The sequence below is a fragment of the Coniophora puteana genome, assembly GCF_000271625.1.
Source record: "Coniophora puteana RWD-64-598 SS2 unplaced genomic scaffold CONPUscaffold_13, whole genome shotgun sequence".
NCBI lineage: Eukaryota > Fungi > Basidiomycota > Agaricomycetes > Boletales > Coniophoraceae > Coniophora > Coniophora puteana.
Window position 1 is genome coordinate 1,119,936 of NW_006913065.1, and position 23,274 is coordinate 1,143,209.

General features: G+C 52.2%; 5 protein-coding genes across 5 annotated transcripts; 3 read left to right on the forward strand and 2 right to left on the reverse strand.

The window, feature by feature from the left end:
- Positions 1–4,932: 4,932 nt before the first annotated feature.
- Positions 4,933–6,758, forward strand: CONPUDRAFT_168606 (terpenoid synthase). The gene is made up of 9 exons (XM_007774999.1): positions 4,933–5,080; positions 5,135–5,273; positions 5,334–5,470; positions 5,529–5,576; positions 5,643–5,776; positions 5,842–5,948; positions 6,011–6,028; positions 6,093–6,336; positions 6,406–6,758. Exons 1-9 carry the CDS (start codon positions 4,956–4,958, stop codon positions 6,477–6,479), a joined length of 1,026 nt encoding a protein of 341 aa, XP_007773189.1. The 5' UTR covers positions 4,933–4,955; the 3' UTR covers positions 6,480–6,758.
- Positions 6,759–9,288: 2,530 nt separating this feature from the next.
- CONPUDRAFT_63241 (uncharacterized protein) lies at positions 9,289–11,290 on the reverse strand (the record flags this gene model as incomplete). The annotated part of the gene is made up of 4 exons (XM_007774680.1): positions 9,289–9,543; positions 9,781–10,041; positions 10,094–10,285; positions 10,496–11,290. 4 exons carry the CDS (start codon positions 11,288–11,290, stop codon positions 9,289–9,291), a joined length of 1,503 nt encoding a protein of 500 aa, XP_007772870.1.
- Positions 11,291–12,001: 711 nt separating this feature from the next.
- Positions 12,002–15,956, reverse strand: CONPUDRAFT_158023 (uncharacterized protein; the record flags this gene model as incomplete). The annotated part of the gene is made up of 12 exons (XM_007775000.1): positions 12,002–12,284; positions 12,490–12,613; positions 12,664–13,128; positions 13,188–13,346; positions 13,402–13,870; positions 13,922–14,018; positions 14,073–14,248; positions 14,302–14,434; positions 14,485–14,713; positions 14,765–14,966; positions 15,019–15,530; positions 15,581–15,956. The coding sequence occupies 12 exons, from the start codon at positions 15,954–15,956 to the stop codon at positions 12,002–12,004; spliced, it is 3,225 nt and encodes a 1,074-aa protein (XP_007773190.1).
- A 288-nt stretch (positions 15,957–16,244) lies between these two features.
- On the forward strand, positions 16,245–19,468 carry CONPUDRAFT_158024 (uncharacterized protein; the record flags this gene model as incomplete). The annotated part of the gene is made up of 10 exons (XM_007775001.1): positions 16,245–16,584; positions 16,643–16,705; positions 16,773–16,959; positions 17,082–17,376; positions 17,428–17,875; positions 17,929–18,014; positions 18,068–18,091; positions 18,166–18,552; positions 18,607–18,933; positions 18,986–19,468. 10 exons carry the CDS (start codon positions 16,245–16,247, stop codon positions 19,466–19,468), a joined length of 2,640 nt encoding a protein of 879 aa, XP_007773191.1.
- A 1,878-nt stretch (positions 19,469–21,346) lies between these two features.
- CONPUDRAFT_168607 (uncharacterized protein) lies at positions 21,347–23,095 on the forward strand. Its single transcript, XM_007775002.1, has 3 exons — positions 21,347–22,204; positions 22,439–22,575; positions 22,761–23,095. The coding sequence occupies exons 1-3, from the start codon at positions 21,663–21,665 to the stop codon at positions 22,871–22,873; spliced, it is 792 nt and encodes a 263-aa protein (XP_007773192.1). The 5' UTR covers positions 21,347–21,662; the 3' UTR covers positions 22,874–23,095.
- The last annotated feature ends 179 nt before the right edge of the window (positions 23,096–23,274 follow it).

The window sequence follows — 23,274 nt, forward strand, 5'->3', positions numbered from 1 at the left end:
TGCCTTAGGCACATGAGAGACGGCTCTAATGGTGAAGAATCCACTCCAAAGCCTAGTGCTGTCATATCTACCGCCTCCTTTTTCTTGGGACGACTTATCCAGGACTTGTTACAGACTCTCTCACATACGTCAAGGACATTCATTTCTATATGTATTAACTGCGGTGAGTATCGACCAACCCAAGTTTGGTACTGTGCACGTGTAGTCTCGAATTTCAGCTAACCTGTAAAAAGCTTTGGCTGGTGCGCAACTGCCTTTTTCATCTTATCCGCGCGCCATTTGTTTAGAGATCGCACCATGACACGCGTAGACGCTTATAGGTGCAAGTGTATTCGGGTACGCGCTGATATCCTGAGCGGCGTCCTTGGAGGACGAGTGGCGCGTTGAACATGTCTGATGACGTTTTGGGGGCTTACACGAGGCATAACTCAGGAATCAATCAACCGCGACAGACTGTGTGCAAGAACCTAAGTTTGTCTGGACGTCTTGTGGATCCTTAGGAGAGCTTTTGAATGTTTCATCTAACGGTGCGTTTCACTTTTATATCCTTAGACATTGATCAATTACGTACAGTCCATTTGAAGAGTATTAATCTGATTTCGAGTCTGATGACTTTCTGTAACCACCTCATTCCGTCAGTTGGCCATCGCTTCAGCTGCCAAGACGCTGCCATGCCAAACAGCGTATACCACCTGACACGGGCAACTTCGCTTCCGGTCCTTCACTGGTTCCTAGATCGTATCATCTTGTACCACGCGTTGTGCATGGAAGGGCGCCGGCTCCTCACCTTGCATCGAATCGCACTCGCTCTCAGGCTTCTTGTGTCAAACCAAAGTGTAAACCACGCGGCTCGGGACTCGGAGATTGCCGCCTCTTACAGGCTGTCAAAAACGCGCTCATTTCCGCCAAATAGAATTACCCGGATTATGTCGTAGTCTCAAGAGTCGTTCGACTGTGATGCAACGTGAGCTCGCGAATCGTGGAGTGACCGGTTAGCCCCTGAATATCTAAATGACAAGAGGTACGCGGGGGGAAAGCTTCCAACATCTCCATAAGTACTAATATATGCCGTACATGATAGCCCTGGAAGAAACTGAATTGGTGCTGCGCGATCGAGGAGGACACGATACCGTGGCTGGAGAAAGTTATTCTCGAGGGTCGGACAGCCAACCCTGAGCCGATCACTATCTCTGCTAAGAAATAGGCGTACGGACAGTCACGGTGCTAGCAGCACTAGTTTGAAGTTTGGCGCATGATGCGGAGGCACAGGCGCCGGCAGGTATCGTCGGCGACAACATCCTTCCGTGCTGAACTGACTGAATCAGTCGAAACTGAAGCCGATCTCACCGTGCAGCGCCTGCGCCACCGACAGCATTGGACGCGGGGCGGATGCGCGCCCGTACAGCCTCTGGGACGAATGTCACGGACAGTCACCTGCGATAGCTTGCCCTACCATAAGTTGCATTTTCCATGTCAAACGTGCGCGCCCAGTGTGACGCATGGACATGGTGTATGACTGCACAAGGAAAGCAAACGCTGACATGCACCGCTAAAAATGCGAAAACAGCGGATTTGCAGCAGAAGCTTAGAGAGTGCCGCAAGGAGTGCCGATCGAGGACATACCGAGTGCGATTGAACACTACTTACATAACTCCATTGCGAATCCCTGTGCAATAGTTTACGGGCATGAGCTTATCTCTTTCTTTGCCAGACGAGCGCGGCTCTTTTCGTCGCAGAGATCGACGCACTGGCATGTTTCCACCTCCGGAGCAACTTTATGCCGCCTCGATCATGTCTGATTCAAAAGAATTTTTGTGCGTTTACGCAGGTAATCATGGCTACTTTCATGCAAATATTCAACTTCTGCACCTTATCTATGCGTCTCATCGGAGAATTCATCGGTCCAGCGAAGCAATCTTTCGAGAAACCCGTTCATTACAAGGGTGAGCCGGCTGAAACAGAACGAACTTCCCGTGTTTCCCGAATGACGTCGGTGTTGATTACGAAGTAACAACTGTAATCAGGATTAGACATGCAAATAAGCATTACACAACGACTGAAGATTCACAGCTTGAACTCGACCTTCCGGTTCCACCGTTCTGATTCTGTGGAAGTGATCCTACACCAATCGGCGTCCGTACAAGTTGCCGCAACGTTCTCAAGGCGGAGAGTCCGTCTGCATCAAGGAGAAACCGGGCTTTACATATTTTTGGACCAGGTGACAGAGAAGCGCGAGTGCCTGAGAAGATCGTCCAAAGGATTCGATGATCAGAGCTTCTCCCGGTATATGCGGCTCTTGCTAGCGCAGAAGACGAACACTAATTTCCCCGCACTTGCAAGGAGATGTGGTAAGGCGATTACCTGTGCAGGATGCTTTACGAAGGAGAAGGTCCAATGAACCGCGGAAGCTGATTTCTGACAGCAAGACGACACAGCACCGATCGCACAGCTTGCGTACTGTAACAGCTAAGACCGAAGTGCTAAAAACCATATGACCAGCAGCATCAGATGTGGGTCTTCGGGGTCCTTAGATCAGGATCTGTCGCCAGGAAAACGGCGCTCTGGGGATAATACCAACCCCGACGTCTCGACGACAAGGTTGGCAGATTTCCCCAGCTAGGAAAACAAGGCAACGCGACTTCGTCCCGACTTCACCGACGCTCTCAGGCACTTGCACATCGGTGCTCTTCTTTTGGTCAAGGCTGATATGTGTGAGCGCCCAGCATTGCAATCGCCCGACGTTCTGTCTGTTCATTATGCTCCCGTGACCCTTGCCCCTGAACTTAATGGCGACCGATAGGTAGTGTTCAGGGCCGAACACCGGCGAGTACGGGGCCATATGACATGACGTCGCAGCTAGCAACTCTTAAAGTAAGGTACGTTCTGACAAAAAAGCCGGTGCGCAGGATAGACGAGGATAGACGCTGCCAATCCACCAGTCAGGATACCCGCGGCACCGGGGACATGGTCGGGCACTATCATATTAGGCAGGTGGACTTGGAGTGGCCGGGCGCTTGAACCAGGTCCATTCACTGAAGGATCTGCCCGCGCTGCAAACGGGCCACGGCGATCGGGCTCACGACGCCCACAGCGGCGATGGGGCCAGATAAGACCGTGCTACCGTCCTCGGACAAGAGGGCGGTGTTGAAACAATCGCCCAAGCGTGATTGACATGATAAGCGCACTTTGGGAGAGGCTGATGAATGCAAGCTGCGCCACAAATTAGTGCTAGCCTTGTTAAGTTTTCAGTGAGAGAGTGGACATACTTTCCATGAGTATCGCAAGTCATGTGTGCTGAAAGACGCGTAAAGAAGAAGGCATGTCAATTGTCTCGGAACATGAAGCAGACTAAAATTCCTTACCATTGTGAGATATTTATTCCAAGCGTAATCTGCCACCGCGAGAGATGAATTAAAGGCCAATTTGATAAGATTGCTGAGAACCTGATTTCATTGCAATGTCAGAATGCTCTTTTCTCCAAACCACGATTTTACGGGGGCCCTCAGCCTCCCTCAACCACCCGGGTGAACGAACGAATGAGCAACACCCCAGAGTACGTTGGATCCCCAACTCGTGAGGGCCGCGTGGGGCGTCTGTCTGACAGTCAAAATGAAATCAGTGGAGCAGACACTTTGCCTCGAGGGCTTTACTTACGTGAAAGGCACCGCGGCGGCGTGGAAGCATGTTCCAAGTTGGTGAAGAAGGAGCCTAGTGTATGGGTCTTGTTTCTTCAATGGACGGACAGAAACTCTCTGTTCCGTTTGAGACCATGAGGTTCCCATCAGACAAGTACGGCGCTCAAAAGAACCCGAAGCACATTCTGAAGACGGCCTAATATCGTCACCAAGATTCCGAATGTGCGAAAATAACCCACAGGAATGAAAGCCTCAGAGCTTTGAGAGAATGGTGTCAAAGCGCCGTCAAGGGTACTATGCGAAAAAGAACCAGGATCAGCGTGTTCTACTCGTTCTTCGTGATGAAACATGACGTGTGCTAACGTTATCTCATCTTGGCCAGGGAAGGTGGGTAGTAAACGGTTCATCCCGCGGCATGGTCAACACACTCACCAGGCGCGTGTGCCTTCCGTCAACGCGTAACAGCACTCAGCTTCGCCGAGGTGCCGCCCACATCTGCCCACTGCAGCTGCCAGGTGCGTAAGGTGGTGAAAAGCCTTCTTGCTGCCACGAAGGCTTTGCCGTAGATTGATGAACTGATGTGTGGAGGACAACATTACCGTGCGGCAGCTCGGAAATCGGAGACGCGTTCGTGGGAATATTGTTCCTAGTTGCGGCACAACCGCAGTGCCGCATCGCAAGTCCGGCAAGCGAGCGCGACTTATCCCACATCGTTCAGCTCGTCCTCCAACACCAACATACGATCTTAGAAGCTTGTCACGCTCACTGAGAGATTTGCCAGAACCAACATAGGATAAAAGAATCTTTTTCCTGCGACAAAGAACACGGGACTACTTGTCCGCAGAGCTTGATCCCATGTATCCTATAGCGGATTAGACCAGGCCATCCTGTGCTTACAGCTAGGTTGACATGACCAACAGATGACACAAGTGACCTCTCATGTAGATGATCTATTACTCAGATCTGGCCAAGGTGACGCGCGAGGACGATCAACCTGATGGCAAGAACCAAACAAGCGGTACCAGGGGTGCCGGGAGTCCCTTCGCTTATGCTGCACGTGTAATACTTTTTACTGATCCCTGGTAGCCAGCGGTCGCCACCATGTCGTTGGGCATCCTCGACTCGATATGTTTTTATTTGGACGTGCCCAATACAGTCCTGTCCGGGCACATTTTCCCTGCGCCCACAAAGGTCCTCAAAAGAGAAAGTCCGCCTTGAACAACATAAAACCCCTCCCCTCCTCGACTATTTCCGACATCATCACAACCCACTCCCAACTCTTCTACCTCCCCTCCCAGCCTCACATCCTTTGCCATTACAATGCTCCAGCTGCCTTCACATTTCGTGCTACAAGATCTCTGCGCCATCTCTGGTCGAGCCTGCGAGCTCAAGGTCAGCCCTCTGCAGAGGGAGGCCGGCGCCCTCGCGACCAAATGGTTTGACAGGTCCGTCAAATTTCCTCGTCGTCGGGTCCGCTTCTTGCTCATCCTCCTCCCCAGCATCGGCGTTTACGATGAGATCAAGTTCACCAAGTTCACCAAGTTCGGCAAATTCGACCTCTTCGCTGCGCTCAGCTTCCCCGAAGCCGACCTCAGACATCTCGAGACTTGCCTCATGTTCTTCTTCTGGGCGTTCTCGGTCAGTCACCGCTGCTGTCATTCATCGCGGATAGAGCGCCTCATCTGACAGACAATGTAGACCGACGATCTCTCCGATGAGGGCGCCCTTCAGAACAGACCCGACGAAGTCCAAGCCGGCCACGATGTCTCCAACGCTGTGATTGACCACCCCGAAGCTCCTCGGCCGGCGTACCCTTACGCTGCGATGCTCTATGAGTAAGTCGGCCCGCCAAATCATCAATAAGCGAGATCTAAATCTCTTTTTCTCTGTCAGTCTCCTTGAACGGTTCCGTGAGACAGGAACAGAAGGGGCTTACGCTCGGTACGTTTTCAACGGCACTTTGTACCCGAAATCGCGATCACTAACGGACCACCCCCTTTTGGTTAGCTTTATTCGGGCCTTTGAGGATTGGAGCGAGTCGCAAGTACAGCAGTCTCAGAACCGGTCCGAAGACAGGATGCCATCGATACACGAATTCATCCTTATGCGTCGTGCTACCATTGGTGGTGCCATGGTGGAAGGTGAGCAGTTCCGCTGGCTATGCGCAAGGCACAACGCTAATAACTGCTTCGCTGTCGCGTACCAGCTATGATCGAGTACTCGCTTGACATCGACCTGCCCGACTTCATCTTTGAGCACCCGACAATCATTGCCATGTCAGAAGCTACTAATGATATCATGACCTGGCCTAACGTGCGTTCTAACCTTTCTCGATCAAACCATATCAGTTGTCTAATATCTTATCTCATCTCCAGGATCTCTGCTCCTTTAACGTGAGCCCTTTGCCCAGCTCCACGTTTTGATAGCTTAACTGACACTTCCGCTTCCTTCTTACAGAAAGAGCAAGCCGATGGTGATTACCAGAATCTCGTGTTCATCATTATGGAAGAGCGCGGAGTCGGCCTCCAAGAGGGGATCGACATCCTCACGGACATGCTCTCGCAACGCGTGGATGATTACCTTGCCCTGAAAGCTTCGTTGCCCTCGTTCGGCCCGAAGGTCGACTACGAGCTCGCACGCTACCTCAAGGCGCTTGAGCACTTCACGCAGGGCACCGTCCTCTGGTACTACTTGAGCCCACGTACGTCCGCTCTTCATCACCACTCCTAAGTCGCCGTTGGCAACGTTGCTCACTCCGTTTGCTTCGCAGGCTACTTCCGCACTGTCGACGTCTCGAACCGGCACAATCTGGTGGTCCCTCTTTTTCCGCAGTCCTTTCATTGAGAAAGAGCATGAAGAAGCAAAGGAATCGCCGTCATCTCCATCTGCCGCTACCTCGCCCTCGCCGTCACCACCACGATCACGATCACGCTCTCCATCTCCATCGATACCACTGCGCTCCCCGCTACCTCTGCATCGATCGTCACTCCCCGGAAACATACACGTCCTCCTCAACACGAAGTCCGTCACGCCTCACGACTATCACCGTTCTGAAATCGCTTTCGCACCTGTAGTACCTTTGCTTTCGTCAATGGGTATATTTATCGGAGCTAGTACTGTAACCCTAATCTGTATTCTGTGTATAGTGTCAAGGATGTAATTCTCATTACGCGACGAGCGTTTTCCGGAATGAAGTGGTTCTTAGTTGCATCGTTAGCCGTTGCTTATCTGAGTCGTCCGACGTGAGGTTCGTTGCTTCTCTTCGCATCTCCGAGTCCGGCTTCATCTCGAAGCAACCTCGGAACGAAAGTCCTCGGGATCGTTCATAACGCTGGGCATCGTTATACGTAACTTACATCGTGTCACCGTTGCAAGGTCCGTAGACCGATCTAGCCATAGTCAAGCAAAGCGGTACTAACCTCGATACGGTGGTGTGTTGCAGCGGTGGGGTATCTGTACAGTCTAGTGCCTCATGGCTTCAGCCTTGCGGTGATCTTGTTCTGGTAAAACATCATTCCAGCACCACATGAGTAGTAGTACAACAGTCATGCATTTGGATGTCGCTTTGTATTTCACGACGGATAGAATTCTCGCGGGAGAAGAAAGGTTCGCTCTAAACCAGCTCTTATTCAGTTTTTGGACTCATCACCTGCTGCATTATGTCTTCCGACTGTATGCCCAGCGTCTAGGCCCATGCTAGTCCATACGCACCCACTGATGCTGATGCTAACGACATGTCCATTCGACAGCCCGTTCTCGAGTCCATTCAGCAGTCCATTCAGCCGTTGAATGGACCGGCAATTTGGAGGCAAGGCAACAGCGTCTGTCACATCTCGGCTTATCTCGATCCATGAGATTTATGGCAAGGTTCTGATGCTCTGATGGGGTTAGAAGGCAAAAAGGGCCGTACTGATCCGCTACTCCGAGCCGGTCGGTGGTGTCCAGGGTCCCTCCTTCACTTCACCCCCGACTATCACAGTACTTGTCACTGCGCGCCATCGGCGGCGGGTGTCCCACGGCATCTCCCGAGACTTCCGTCATCTGATGCAACATGCAGGTGTTCGTACATATCCCTGGGCAAACGCTTGCCTTGACGCTGGCAGCACGTTTGGGCTTGGGCAGTCTCGAGATCACTCTCGGGCCGCATTGCGCCTTGTGGTGATCCTTTGTGGATATAGATTCAACATGCTCAAGTGTGGTAGCCTTGCTTCACCCTTCGTTGACGTCTTCTTGGGTCCAGCTTGTATGCACCTTCAACAACGTCGACAAAAGCCCTTTTGAACACTCGAACGAACGTCAGAAGAAAAGAAATCTTTTGCTTCAGGCATGTGCTCTGCGAAGGACCTTCTCAATACTAAAAGATCACGCATACATAGATCACTAGTCCTCGGGCCTTGTACTCTGCAACCACGCTCGCGCCGTGACGTGGGACACAGATATCCGACACGACAATTGCAGCGGCGACTCACCGTCGGTGCGCGACGCGACGGCGAACTCTGAACTACTGCTGCTCCGACTCGACCTCGGGTTGTCGACTCGACATCATCGCAACCATATATCCTATAATATCCGTAAGTGAGCAGTCGCTAGGCGCCTCGACAACGAGCTGATGAACAGATTGATGCCGTGGCCGTACTGTATGTATGTGTCGGCGAGGCGGAGAAGGGCGGAACGATGTCGGGATTTATGTTGCGCGCGGCCCTTGTCAACGGCCCTCGAAACCCCGCCGGCAAGGCGTCGGCTAATATCAGCTAATATCCTACGATTGTCGGGCCTCGCCCACAGTGGCTCGGGGCGGCATTACTGGACTCCGTCGGCGGAGCAGCTCTCTTCTCATCTTCCCATCTGTGCATGATGTGCGCTGATACCATCCCCACGAGAAACCGCCGGCAATTACGAAGCCTCGAGGTCTCGCGATCGTCGGTACCCCCGTGTTCAACTCCCGACCATCGCACATACACAATTCCTTTGCTGGGCATAGTGCAGCATACAATACTGGATCATGGCGCTGGGCAACGCATGTTCTCCGTATTCTCTGTCTTTGTTCGTGTGGAACCCAGTAGGTCGTCTCAATACCACGCTCGAACAGGGTCGTTTCTTAGGCGAAAGCTAACCTTGGTGGGAGTGTATCGAACATCTACAGTGATTCCCACGCGTACCCAACGTCGTGCGGAGCCCTGTCGATGGTGATCTCTGCGGGCGACCTGCGTTCCGGCCGATCAGCATTTATCCCTTACTTTGGCTCGATGCTCGGCCGACTTTATGATATGGCATCTTTGCGACTTGGACATCCCACTAGAGCGATTCCTAGCTCGGGCCTGCGTCTAACTCGGGGAGGCGTGTCATGCCATTGCCATACATTCCTTCGATCAGACCGCGTCTTGCGCTTTGGGTTAGACCAATATCTGGTCTTGTCTTCTTCTAAAGGCACTCTCTATGGTGCAGTTCACCTATGCACCGCTTGTTTTGTACAATGTATAGGGAAGCGTGAGAATTGACTTCTGGGGCATTCTGTCTTGACAAAAGCATCGTTTTTACACGTAGATCAAAACCTCTAGAGGGATTTCCGCCAAAGTCAATTTTGAAGAAAAATTATACTCGTGAATTGCTACTTATGTAATTTGATTATGTAATATGTCACAAATATGGATACTCAAGCCCCTGTCTCATCAAGCGCACTTGCAAGGGTGTCCGGAATACGTCGATGGGAAGTGTAACGCTTTGAACTAAATTCTTTTACCTTTGATTGTGCCGCTTTGACACTTAATCCATCACTGTATGCTTCTATCCACCTCCACATCCGGTGCTCCCAACGCCGGATTGTCTCAATTTTGACCGATGCCAAGGCCTTTGGCATGTTCTTTTTGAGTGAGTTGAAGGTATAGTCCGTGTGATCTCGAAGATATTTCTTCACTGCAGCCCAGAAATATTCAATGAAGTTCAGTTCGCAATGATATTTCGGGAGGAATATCACATTGTGACCTGCATCTTCAAGAACTTCCTGAAGCAGGCACCGCTGCTCAACAAAGTCTGGCTGGACCTCGAGAATTCGACGTGCACAGCAGTTAGGGTTTTCGAGGTCACATTTGCCCGATTTGCACCTGGCAAGAAGGCCATGTCTCCACAGACCACGCTCTTCAAGCACCGCTTGCATTCCTTTTGGCTGGGTGGGAAATTGGGAATGGTCGGGTGGGAAGTTCATGCATTGTGGGATTTTCTCGCCATCTTTGAGGAACCAACCCGGTCGCATGACTGCTTGTTTTCCTCCGGGCCTGAGGTTCATGCGGTTGGCCACTAATGCGTCAATGGCATATGAAAGGTGCCCTTGAGAGTGGTCGAACATAACAAGGGCTTTGTAACCTGGGCCATGGAGTTTCTCAAAAGCAGGGATAAACTTTTCCTTGACCTTCTCGAGCTCATTGAGTTGTTGAAGCTGATTTATTGGGAAATATACGCACTTGCTTCACCAACAACTCTGCATTCCAATAACCCTCGTAGTTTTTGCCATATTCAAGGGACTGGCTTGCTTCAGCCATCCACCCCACAGTTGAACAGATAAAATCGGACTGGTGGGTTCCTCGACCGGGCCCCTTTTTCTTCAGTGGCTGCTCTCCCTCTAAACCCCAATTTTTGGTGTGACTATCATTCGTCTGGGCGGTCATTTCATCATGAGAGACCAAAATAAGCCGGTTCTCATCGGGTGGAAGATCTTTGATAACCTCCTTCTCGACATTGCCAACTTCATACTGAACCAGATGTTGCCGAAATGATAATAACGATGGAATGAATACCTGTTGTCGATAGTGGACAACATCTGGTCGTTCATGGCCATCATAATACACTGCTTTCTTATACTCCACATATTGGAAGCCAAATTTGTGGAGAAAGCGTCGGGCAGTGCTTATGGATAAACCATCTTGGCGGGCTTTGCGATGGAGCCGAGGGAGTACTCTTTCTTCAAGATAATTCTTCACAGCCAACGGAATCTCGTTTGTGACAAGCTTGGAGGCGTATGCATGTGCCTCATTTGGTGGTAATTCCTGGTTCAATAGTTTCTGCAGCTTTCCGGGATTCATGGACCATTTGTTGGTTCTGACATATGCCGATAACTCTGCACAGATGGACGGATCCTCGAGAAGGGAGGCAGATTTCGTGTGCTGGCCCCATGCTGATTTGGGCAGTTCCCGCGACTTAACCCAGGCTGCCACCCATCCACGCACCATCCTCCCTCCCCATTTTGCTGAAAAGTGCTGACTCTCGGCAGCTCGTTCCGATGCGTCTGTGAGTGTACGCCCATTTTTGACAATCATGAAGAGGCAACTCTCAATTGCACCAGCTCGTCTGGCCTGGAGCCCGGTAGAACCGCCCTCAAAGTGGATTTTTCGAGACTTTATTGAAGCTGTTATCAAATCAAGGGCTTCTTGACGCTCTTGAAAGCGTTTTTCCTGTGCTTTAATACGAGCTTCACGCACTGGAACAGCAAGACGGCTCCGCTTTCGAGGTGGCGATTGGGCATCAGGTTCAATGGCAGGGGCTGTTGGTAGGGGAGGAGGGCATGCGGATGGGCCGGGATATCCTGAAGATGGTACACTCTCCAAAGCGATTCCATCCTCATCTTCATCGTCTAAACTGTCCTCAAAGGTATCTGAGTCCATATCAGAATAATATCCATCGAATATCTCGTCTGAGAAATCGATTATTTGCTCCCAATCAGGGGGAGAAGGACTGTTAGCAGGAGTGAGTGCATCCTGCTTGTCCACGCTTGTGTTCTCGGCATCATGAGACGCTTGTTTCGGTGTGTTGAGACTGAAATAGTCCCGCATCAATGCTGCACCAAGGCTTTGACGGATAAGCACAAATATGATTGAGTGTGAGGTTATACTCACATCAGCAAATTGACACGCCGCTTTTTTTCGGGCTGTTTACTTATCGCCCCCTTTTCAATACTTAGTAGATGCTTTTAGGGTGACGCCGAAGGGCTAATAAGTACAATGAGAATTCATGTATTGTCAAATCTCATAAAGCGGATTACGAGGCCAAAAAGTGCACAAAAAGTAAGTCTGATAGCAAATCGAGCAAATCGCATAGAGTAACTAGCAATCGACAAGATTGGACTGAGATACAAGGACCCTGATAACTGCCCGGGATTCACCAAACTGCCCTAAGGCGTTGTAGAGCCCTAAGATTCCACAGAGGCCTGCGTAAACAAGTGAGTGGCCAGGAAAGGGGAAGGCAGGGCTATGGCAGACATACTGTATGAAGCGCATCAGCCGCACCAATTGGGCCGCCGGCGTGTGCCAGCAGGCAGCGCAGGCTTTACAAAACAGAGCACGAGACGCTCGGTCCAGCTGCAACCGACAGGCCCTTTAGTTGGGCCCATGCGACGCGCGTGGCTTGACCGGCAGTGACCTCATGTCCGCGGGCACTGCTGCTGGCTGGGCTTCCTGCGAGGTAGTGTTCGGTGGCCGGTGCAGGATGATGGTGGGCCAGCGAGGGGGTGTGCATTGTGCCAAGGGCGCAACAGGCTTGTCATTGTCGGAGGCGGTGGGCTGTCGACAGCCAAGGATGGCGTTGGCCAGCGAGGAGCGTGCTGGGCCAAGGGAGTTGCAGCAACAACTGGGTGGGATGGTCGACACGTTCATGTTGTCGCTGGACGAGGGATGAGTGCGTTGGTATGGACGACGACGGGTGGTGGTGGTGGTAGGCAGGAAAGAGGATGCCGCGTGAGCGAACGGTGAGAAAATGAAATTCTATAAACAGCATCGGAGAAAATCGGAATGTTTGGCGCAATCACATATATAATAACGCAAATGTACAAAACTAGGCTATCTCAAACGAGTGATGGTCAGCATACCGGTTTACGTAGAATACATGGAAATCATTGTACGAATCGTAGTGCTTCAAGGTCTCAGGGACAGGGTCAGAACCGTAGTATGGGATGAGGTGAGCAGCGCGGACCAGCGAACCGACGGGTATGACTGCAAGTGCGGGGGATCCATCGCCATGCCAGTCTTTGCCTACCACGTACATACCGGTGTCGGGATCTCGCACATCGCTTGCACGAGAAAACCAATGAACGAGCGCACATGAGTACCCGAGTAATCAAAAGAGAAGAATGCCATTACACGGGCAACCTCCATGCCCAGCATTCCTGGAACATCCTCGTCGGTTGAGACAAAGGCACAGTCGTGGCGAGGGGCCTCATTTCTCCAGTTGAGTGTGGACCGGATCCGCTCGCGACGCATTCCATGGATGCCAGATATGTCGCTAGGGGCTCGAAATGTTGCAGCAGCCGAATTGTAGACGTATATGCGGGCCTTGGGATCGAATGGAGGGAGCTGGGCAACAGGGACAGCTGATACATCAACTGAGCCGCGCTGAGAGGTGGGGAGATCCGAATTATAGAGGAAACAGCGGACTTGATAAAGGAGATCGAATTCCTCGAGCGTGAGCTCCTCAGCAAGCGCGGGGATGGATCGAGCACGTTTACGTGCTGAAAAGCCAATGAGAGACGCTCTCGTACATATGAAGATATAGAGGGCTGCGGCGTACCTTTTGTCTTTGCGAGCTTGACCTTGGCCTCTACCTGCTTGTTGATGACGCAGTCCCGCTCGTCCTCTGCCACATCCACACTACCTCCAGTCATGCCTCGAATGCGGATGAGAGTGGTGGGGTCGGGGTCAGCTGCTGCAAAGTAGAATATGCTATCGTCTGTATGAAGAGAAAGGTGTGAGATGATGCGGTAGGAAGAAGCAATGAGCCTTACATCGTTGGATCACATTAAGCACATCTGATTCCGAGGAGGCCTTTCCTTGGAGCATCCCCCTTGCTGTTAGCTCAACACGATAAGCCGCAAGCTTCGCGAGGCGTTGATTTGTCAGTAACATTTGCTTGAGGGCCTCGAACCGACTAGATCGCCGCCAAGGTTCTTTCACCGCCTTGATATGCATTGACTCAGTGATCGACGAACAAAGTCCGTTAGGTGCTCCAAATTGGCGGATCATGAAGGCGTAGTGGATAAGTGAATGTTGGCGAGGGAGTGAAATGGACGTCGTGACCTTGAGCTTTGTGAATACCTTGCGATACTTGTGGAAGCGTTCGAGTGCATCATCGATCTCCCGCAGTGTCTCTTCTGTCTGCACGTCACGCCTCACAAGGTAGCAGAATTCGAGAAATGCTCGAAATGCTCGAACCACCCTCCGTGGAACGTAGCCTTCGATTGCGGCAAGATAGACCTAGATAAATTAGATTGACAAAATAATAAAACCAGAAAGGGAAATACGTACCTTCATTAGTGCCTTGCTATCGTCACCGGTCCATTGCTTGAAGCCTCGGCCGTTCGGAAATCGGCGGAGTCCAGCGAATGGAGCAACTGCAGCAATTCTTTCGAAAAAAATTACTATGAATGAAGCAAATGCGAAAAGGAAACAGGCTGACCTCCTGTCGATATCGTCAAGAATGGAGAGGGCTTTTGCCTTGTTGTACTTCTTGTGGAAGTAGCTGACAACCCACTCGACGAGGTGGTCCTTGAAGCTCCCTTTGATTAGTTGGTGTAGTATATCGGGGGTGATGAGTTCGTGAATGTCCGCTCGCGGAAAGTCATTGGTGAATGGCTAGACATGCGGTTATTAGCTAGTAGTCAAGAAACGGATGAGAGAGCACTCACGACAACATTCCCTATTACCCCATAATAGTCCCATAGTGTGCCAAGGTCCAGCTCCTCTATAACAATGTCGTCATGCTCTCGAGTCCGGGGCAGTGCTGGCTCCCCATCAAGGTCGTCTCGGAAAGCTAAACACCTTTGAAACAGGTTATTTACCGAAAAGCAATAGAAAAGTAGCCGACTCACTTCGGGCACCAGCCCTGGACGATACAGCCCAAGAGCGCCTGTTCTGGGTAGTCCGCAATATATGGCCCCAGCCCATACATCACCCGTCGAAAGTAGCCATCCCCAAAGCGGACCACCTCGTATGTGGTCATCCCCGGCCTGAGCGACTGAAGGATCCTCGACAGTGATGAATGGTATAGTTGCCGGCAAAAATGTCGGAATACTGGGTCGCCTGTAAAGCTTTGATTGGCTAAAGACTGCATTAAGGTTTTGCTGCACGCTAGTGTACGAAGAGACTTACTCTTCGGAATGGAGAGGAACCCGATGAGGTCAACAGCATTGCTGTGCGCTCGACGGATGTTGTTGTGCACGTTGCCGATAGATAGGTATAGGGGGTAATACTCGGTTTGGCCAGTTGCCACCGAGACTGTCGTTTTGTCGCTGCCTAAGATGATGGGGACGAAGGTGCAGCCATCCGTGCCAGGATTTGCAGCTATCTCGTCCTATTGATAACAATCAGCTGGCAGATATGACAGAAAGATGAGAGCGACTTACTGCCTGTTGCCAGGCCCAATCACCTGAGAACATATGTTCAAATTGGCGGTGACCGCTGTCATCAAACTCGCGATAGGGGCTATAGTCGATGCCGTCACGAAAGTCGGCATTGCCAAGAATATTCCGAACGACCTTTTGGGGGTCACGAAACCAGACGTCGTAAGATTGCGTCATCCATGGAGGGACAGCGCCTGCCGGCTTTGCACCCTTGTAGGACATGCTGAACGACTCCCAAGGGACGTCGCCAGCCTTGATGGCGTCGATGGTCTTATAGAGATCTTTGTGGTCGGCGAACGGCGGCGTGTCACCGTGCTTTCGAAGTGTTGCCCCCCAGAGGTCCATGAGAATGTCAATATGACCGGCGGGCGCTTGAGAGCGTCGGTAGAGGAAGTCTGCTGTCTCGAATTCGACCCGACTGCGGAATGGGTGCCAATCGTCAGGGGCACGGGCGGGGAGAGGAAATGGACCGTTGTCCTCAGATATGAAGCTGCCATCTGGGTTACACCTATCGCCTGCAAGGCAGATGTTAGAGCAGGGCATCAAAGGAGACATGGATACATACCAGTCAGGACAGGATGGTACTCGCGAATCCTTTTCCCCCCATCTAACTCTTCCACCCTTCCACGCGGATGTTCAGACTGCGGCTCCAGATGTTCAGGCAGCTCATGGTCTTCAGGCTGAAAAGAGTCCATGGGAGGCTCGTCCTGAAGGTCGTGATCAACAGGCGGAGGGCTGGATGGGGCAGGCGAGCTGTCGACAAGGCCATCGTGATAGCTGCTAATGTGCTTGGTGAGACCGCCTTTGGACTTGAACAGCCGACTGCAGCCTTCGGCTCGGCATGGATAGCGTAAGAGAGAGTGGAGTGGGCGTTGGCTGAGGAGGTCTTCTTCTGGGGTGGATGAGGACTGAGAGCATGAGGGGCATTGGGTGTGGGACATGGTAATGGTTCTTTGGTGAACAGCGGTGTTGCAGGCAGGATAAAGGGGGCTGGGCAGATGCGAAAAGCCTTGAAAATGACGGAGGAAAGGGTGAGCCGGTGAATGTATGGGCGTCAATGAGTGTACGTACATGTTTCCAGTGTAAACTGGCGATGGGGTCCACCCGGGTTTGTCCGCACTTGCTTTAGCGACGCTAATACTTGAAGAGTGCTTTGTTACTCACCGAAAAACTTTTGACCCGCGGTTCCTCTCTCTCCTCCCTCCTCCGTCCTCCTTCCCATCTACGCAATGGCTTCCCGCATGACAACTCGCACCGCAAATGCCAACAAGCACCCTGGAGACCTCCTTAAGGCCCTTGACCGGCGCACCGCTGAAGAAATCAAGCTAGAGAAGGAACGTAAGCAAGCTGAGAAGGACAAGAAGCAAGCCGACAGAAACCGTACCATCAGCCGTCTTGCAGAGCTCGAGAACAAGGTTGCAGCCGAGCACGCGAAGAAGGCCACCAGCGCTCCGAAGGCACCAACAAAGGCAAAGACCACTGTCAAGGCTGCGAAGCAGGTTTCCCTACCTGCAGGAGACAGCTGTGCAGGGAGCACTGCGAAGGCTGAGAAGAAGGCCAAGGGAAAAGGTAAGTAAAGCTACGTACTATTGGTGCCATTAGTATGTTGCTCACTGCAACATCCCAGCCAAATCTGAGACAACGACCAAGAAAGGGCGGCGTGGAAAGACATCCAAGGCAGCACCTATCGGTAAAGTCTAGTCAGTTGTTAATGTTTGACATAGCCGCTTACTTTATTTGCCCTGCGGGTGTTTTAGAGGAAGACGTTGAGGATGATGACTCTGACAAGAGTCTGACTGACGCAGAGGTGATGACGGTTGTGACGAAGAGCGTTGCGGACAGAGCAGTCATCCGTAAATGCGTGGATGACAAGAGGTTCCAGAAACCTGTACCAACTTTGGCAGGTGTATCCGCAAACGGCGGTACCGACGCTGATGAGCCCATGTGAGTTTCCGTTTGATCTTCCCATGACCGTTCCCCTTTCTGTCCATTGCCACCACAACCATGCTCCTTTCACTTACTAAGTCCACACTTTTCTATCGTGACCTTACCTTCGCCCACTTCAGCGAGCCCGTCTCCTTCAAGATCAGCATCAACAAATGGTCAAAGGGAGTACGAGCTCAAGGACCCCCAGACTCCACTTCTGTTACCTCATCTCGCCATCGCTCTCACAAGAGCAGCGCCCTCAACAGCACCAAGTCCTCCACCCTTGTTGGCTCTACACGCGCGAAGGCGAAACCTCAAGCCAGTCCTGTCGACGAACTAGGTGATGCTGGGCTCTCAGACGACGACCAGGTGAACCTGCGACGGGAGCGTGAGAGTTTTGGTGATGTGACTGCTGCTGCTGTTCGCAAGGCGAAGGTACGTTCATGGTCCCTTTCCGATAATCCCACTGAAGCATCCCTCATTCAGAACGTTCATGTCTTTGAAACACCCCCGAGCCCCCCTCCTTTGGTACACGCCCCCCCTGCGAAGAAGGTATCCAAGAAGCGTCTTCGTGTCGAGAGTGACGATGACAGCTCCGACTCCGATTCGGATGCCATGGATGTTGACACCAGCGAGGATGACAACGACCAGGACGCCATTATCGAGGACACCACCATTGAGGACGCCGCCATCGAGGACGCCGCCATCGAGGATGCTGCCATCGAGGACGCTGCCATCGAGGACGACGCCATTGAAGACGATGCCGTTGAAGATGCCACTGACAAGGATGCTGCTGCCCCAAACACCGCCGACGAGGACGCTGCCACCGAGGACAACACTGACAAGGACGCCGCCGCCGAAGGTACCGCTGACAGTGCTCAGGCTGCTGATGAGGGTGGTGTTGGTGAGGGCGCTGGCGACGAGTTCCCCATATGTAAGGATGGGAATGCTAGTCTTCTGCCGCTGACAATCATATTTCACCCTTAGCCGACATCTGGGACAGCCGGTACTTTCCCTCTGACGACAATACCATGCCCCAGGGGCAGCATCTCAGGGTTATCGAAGATTACTCCGTAAATCCTTCGTTTTTCCCAAGGTATAAGTAACTGACTCATCATGCGAACAGGATGACGAGCCTGACGTTGTGATCGTCAGCAGCCGAACAACTGACAAGGGACGTCATTTATCATTCCATCCTCAGGTCATTACTTACGGTCCCCACAGACAGATGTTGAGGTGCGGCCCTCCAAGCCCGTGAAGAGTGAGCCAAAGTCAGAGTCACGACCCCTCAAGCGCGTCAAAACGGAGCAGACTGAGCCGCAACTCACTTCGGCTAAGGAAGACGGTTCCGAGACGAAGGAAAAGGCATCAAAGAAGCGCAAGAACAAGGCCCCGCGCAAGAACGAGCTCCTACCAGCATACTGTCTTGAACGCAATCGGTGGGCGAGGGCTTTCATCCCCACATTCCTCCGCTGGCTCGCCTGCCAGAAGAAGCTGTGGGGCCCAAGCAACTCAAAGATCCTTGACGCCCTTCGTCTTATATGGCAGGCTGTCTACAATGTGGATATGCCGCCCGAGCAGGACGCCATCAATGGGCCCGCATTTACCATTGTAAGTTTGTGTTATTTATTCGGACATGCTTACTAAATTACGACGGCCCGACAGTGCAAGCAAAGGGCAAACGAGTGGCATAGCAACTTCGGATCGACAGCCATTGCCGCCCTCAACAAGTCATTCGTCGAGCTGGGGATGTATGGCTCCGATGACTCAGCGAAGGCTCGCATCCGCTATGCCAAGGGCTTGCTCGCTGGCAACGCCTTCCTGTATGAGGATATTGTTGATGGCAAGCCGCGTCATACCTTCCGAGGTCAGCTGTATCTTATCACCCTCGCCACGCATTATGGCGCTATTCGTGGTGCCATCGAAGTCCCGAAGTTGAAGCTCCCCACTCCCTACACGCCGTGGGGTGCAATGACTTTGTGTTGTACTGCGGTATGTATCAATTTGACAATCTAATCGTATGTCTAATCCTAACGCACACCAGGCTGAACGGGCATGCACTCTCGCTGCCACAGGCAAGCTTGGAGACATGAAGAAGGTCTTTGATGGCCTTATCAAGCACGAGAAAAGCGGTGCTCAAGGCAGCGCCATCAAGAAGGCCAAGGCACTGTTTGCGGCTCACGGAGGCCTCAAGCAGATGAACGAGAGGACGGGCCGGATGTCGACGACTCTGTCAAACTTCTCAGAGGCCAACTGCAAGAACTCGACCGACATGTTCTGGAAGTCCGTTAAAGGCAGCAACGCGCTTCTCCTCTCAGAGGCTTTCATTGCGTCGGCCCCTTACGCCCCGTCTCCAGATGCAGAGGAGTCTGACGATGACTCCGAGGACGAGGACGAGGAGGACGAGGACGAGCGCGAGGAGGTAGACGATCCTCGGGCTAACCTCGACATTACGAAAAAAGTTGCTGCTGCAAAAAAGGCTGCTGCCCAGCGAGCCCGGAATGGCCGCACCAGGAAGCGAGGTTAACAGATATCCTATCCATAGGATACAGATGAGCTTACCAGATTGTTTGAGCAGCCGGAAACTCAAATTCGCAAGATGCAGGCGCAAGCTTGGAGATGACACAAACATTGTCGAGCCCAGATCTTGATGATGCTGTGTCTGCCACAGAAACAGCATCACCTCAGCAGCCCGATGACCTTGACAGAGAGACTGACCTGTGCAATTGGAGTGGAGCTGTTGATGACGGCTTACCTAGTGGTGAAGCAGAGAATAGTGAGAGAGAAGATGACTGGTCTGAAGAGGAAGATTGCTGTGAGCTCGACGGGGAAGAGCTTACCATTAGTTTGGAGCAACAAGCTGCTCATGTGGCAGACATATCTCGTCGCCTGCATGAGCCATTTCGGAGAATTATGGAGAATATGTCAATAAAGGACTGGAAACGTGCAGAGAGCAGTATCAGAGGTGCACACACTGGGAATGCACCCCGTACACTTCGCTTGCAAAAACAGAAGGCTGCCGAGAAGGCAGATGCAGATGCAGAAACACGGAAGAGGTGCATCAGGAAAACAGCACGCTACTTTTGCTGTACTTATACGTACTTATCCACGGACAAGCAATGAGTAAGGTTCGACAAAGTAAGGATCAAAAAGTCCTCAAATAAGCAGATCGCGCTTCTTTTTAGTGCACTTAAACGCACTTTTACGGAACTTTCGAGGATCAGGCTTTCGGGGAAACGGGCTACGCGTGTCTATTCAGTGTCCATAAGCACTAGTAAAGGAGGAAAAAGTGTAAAAAAAGTCCATCTAGACCAGCGACAAAATCGTCGTCAATTATGGTAAAAAGAGATGAAAAGGAAACAGAAAAGGGGGCGATTGTTCACATAGAGCGGGGAGCGAGAAAACTGAGTGGGGAGGATATAATTAGCAGATGGTAATAGAGAACGAGATACGAGACGACGACGGCAAGCAAGAGCACAAAGCGGGCGCAAAAACAACGAGGAGGCGAATATTGACAGGAACAGGAACGGGCAAGCGCAGACAGCTGCGGGCATCCAACGATTCTGTTTAATAGAAAAGGTCAGCGCTGAGACGAGCTGGAATGGGTGAAATTACAGTGGGGCATGATGGAGATATAAACTAACGCGATTGTGTATATGTGGAAATTTCAAACACTCGATTAATGTTTGGGTGGGCTAGAGTGTAGCGATCTCGACATCTATCATATCTCAGTTATCTAGACGTCGGTTCCTCCCCCCAATTGCCGCTTACGTAATCTGTACAAAACAAGCGGTGCATAGGTGAACTGCACCATAGGTGTCTACATGCAGCCGACCAAAAGGGACAGGGTTGTCGCTAGGAATAACTGATCTGCAACCTTCTCGCCGGATACGGTATGCTTAGGTTTTGCACCGCCCTGTCCAAAGCTTACATTTCACGAGGCTTTCACGAGGCCAGCACGATCGGAAACTTCGCATCTTCCATTAGTCTTGTGGGCACAAGGTTCAGTCAGTCATATATGAGTTCATAAAATAAGCAAGAAATTATTACTTACGAGACGCCCCGATCGTAATATTTGAAGGCTTAATCTAGAGTAGTTGCAGACTTGGAAGTTCCATATTTGTCGTATCGTTTGCCGGTCGAGCTTGTACCCACAATCACCGGTGGGCAGTGCAGGTCTTCGCTGTTTTCTTATCCCCGGACCGGGACCGGGGCACGACATTCTCCTGCCTGCGGTCTATTCTATAACTGTCCAGCTTTGGAGAAGCCCCAGGATTCGGAGTCACAGGCTCGCGGGAAAGCAGGCATACATTTCGTGTGCATGAGTCGCCTACGCTTTCCACGCTCTTCACGGGATTCTCATGGTCTTGGAAGGCTACTCGGCTCATTCGGCGAATGGGAGCATGCGCTTTCCTCCATCCTCTGCTCGGGCATCCACGAGAGCATTGCCGGTCGATGCGACGCTCTCGCGCGGGACAGGGGCATGAGAGGTCTGCGTCTCCATCTGACGCTCCCGTGCTTGGTCCGTGCTCGCTGTGTCTCATGCACTGGCTTTCGTGGGACACATCGCTGGGCGTGATCCTCCGGCCTCAGGGATCAGGCTGGGAGGTTGAAATCTAGCGGGGCATCTCCCAGCACCCTCGTGAGCTACTCTGAAGCTTTCAAACATAGGACTGTAACTCGACCACCACGCCCTCATCGATCTTGCGTCTCCTCTGCTTATGACCACCACCACTACCGCCACCGCTCCAGCCATCGCCACTGAGCCCCGACGCAACGACCACGTCCAGGAGTCCAGCGAGCTCACCATCACCGAATCCACGTCCGTCTCGGCCACGCCCACGCTGAACAACGTCGACGCCTCCCAGATGCAGCCTCACCTCAGGCTCTCGCATACCTTCTCCGTCATGGCCGAGCAGATCGCAGCAGCGTCGCAGGCTCTCGCCGCCGCATCGCCGGGCCTCTCAGAGTCGGCGGGGGGAGGAGGAGAGGTGGCCGCGCTGAGGTCGCGGCTGGATGCGATTGAGAGCACGCAGGAGCGCCTGGGGGCGAATATGGAGGCGCTCATTGACCAGATATCGAAGCTAGCTGCGAGCGGGGGCCGTGATGGTGGTGCCGGCAACGGTGTGAGCAACGGGGTCGCGGATGCGGCTGCGAATGGTGCGCACGAGGAAGGGGAAGGGGGCGGAGAGCCGCCGAAGGACCCTGCGATCGAGGCTCTCGAGAAGAAGATTGCGGATTTGGCTGAGGTGGTTAGGCTTGAGTGAGTGTGCTCTCTTTCTTGTTTATTTTTCTTTGGTCGCCTCTGGCACTGTCTCTCTCTGTGTTCCTCGCTGTTCCTTATCTCGCTTCACATCGTCCGTCACGCAGCGGCGCGCGGCGCTCGGATCCATGATGCGAAGTCGTGGATGCTTCGCGCTCGGCAGTGCTGCGTGATGAACACTTTGCTGAACTATGATGCTGATGCTATGTTTATCTCTGCGCGTCGGCGTTCTAGGCAAGAGCGGCTCCCGGCGCGTCTGCACAACTCCCGGGCGACCTATCTCAAGTACAAGATCAAGCAGCCAGTCACAGCCAACGGCAAGCCGGCACCCAACTTTCCTATGTCGCGAGGCGAATTTGAGCATATCACCAGTTGAGTGCACGTTTTCGTTTTTTTTTTCACACCCAACCCCGCCGTTGCCGTTATCGCGCCCGCAGTCAGTGCGCCGTCAGCAGTGCTCTGGCTCGTCGGAAACCACTTCTGTTTTCCGATCGTCGGTTGCATACCAGATTCGACAGGCTAATTGACCATTCGCGCTTGTTGCCACTTTTCACAGAGGAACGTTATGAGGCTATATTGAAGGCCTACGGTCTTCCTCTCAAGGGCGACACCGACGCAAAGAGAGAGGCTGTCCGTACGTTCATTGGACTGCCCGAGGATGAGCTGTAGACCAGGATTGGTTGTTCTATGTTTGGCTTTTGATCGCGGTTCTAAGTTTATAGCTCCAGCTCCAAAGCACGTATTTATAGGCAATTTTGGCTCAACTTCCATGCGTTTACGTTGGTGCATCACGCATCACCGGCACCGGCCTTTTGCGGTCACTCGTATGTCATAGATACTTAGACATCACAGTGCTATGCGTATTATTTTTGCCATGCACAGTATGTGCCCCACAACCACTAGAATCTGGACTCTAGCGAACGCGTGGAGTTCAGGAACGTCTGTGTCTGGATGTAAGAAAGGGGCAAATGCCTAAAAGCGGAAGTCGCGGGGTGGGTGGTTTTCATTTGGGAGCGGATCGAGTTTTCGAGATGTCAAGCTCTCATGATTCTCCCCCAGACGAGCAGCCC

What these genes read in the sequence shown, in the direction of transcription:
- CONPUDRAFT_168607 (XM_007775002.1), top strand. Translation starts at nt 21,663, where the DNA reads ATGACCACCACCACTACCGCCACCGCTCCAGCCATCGCCACTGAGCCC. An exon ending in GCTGAGGTGGTTAGGCTTGA is followed by an intron (nt 22,205 to 22,438) that starts GTGAGTGTGCTC and finishes TCGGCGTTCTAG; the next exon opens with GCAAGAGCGGCTCCCGGCGC. An exon ending in CGAATTTGAGCATATCACCA is followed by an intron (nt 22,576 to 22,760) that starts GTTGAGTGCACG and finishes CACTTTTCACAG; the next exon opens with AGGAACGTTATGAGGCTATA.
- CONPUDRAFT_168606 (XM_007774999.1), top strand. Translation starts at nt 4,956, where the DNA reads ATGCTCCAGCTGCCTTCACATTTCGTGCTACAAGATCTCTGCGCCATC. An exon ending in TGGTGGTGCCATGGTGGAAG is followed by an intron (nt 5,777 to 5,841) that starts GTGAGCAGTTCC and finishes GTCGCGTACCAG; the next exon opens with CTATGATCGAGTACTCGCTT. An exon ending in CTGGTACTACTTGAGCCCAC is followed by an intron (nt 6,337 to 6,405) that starts GTACGTCCGCTC and finishes TTTGCTTCGCAG; the next exon opens with GCTACTTCCGCACTGTCGAC.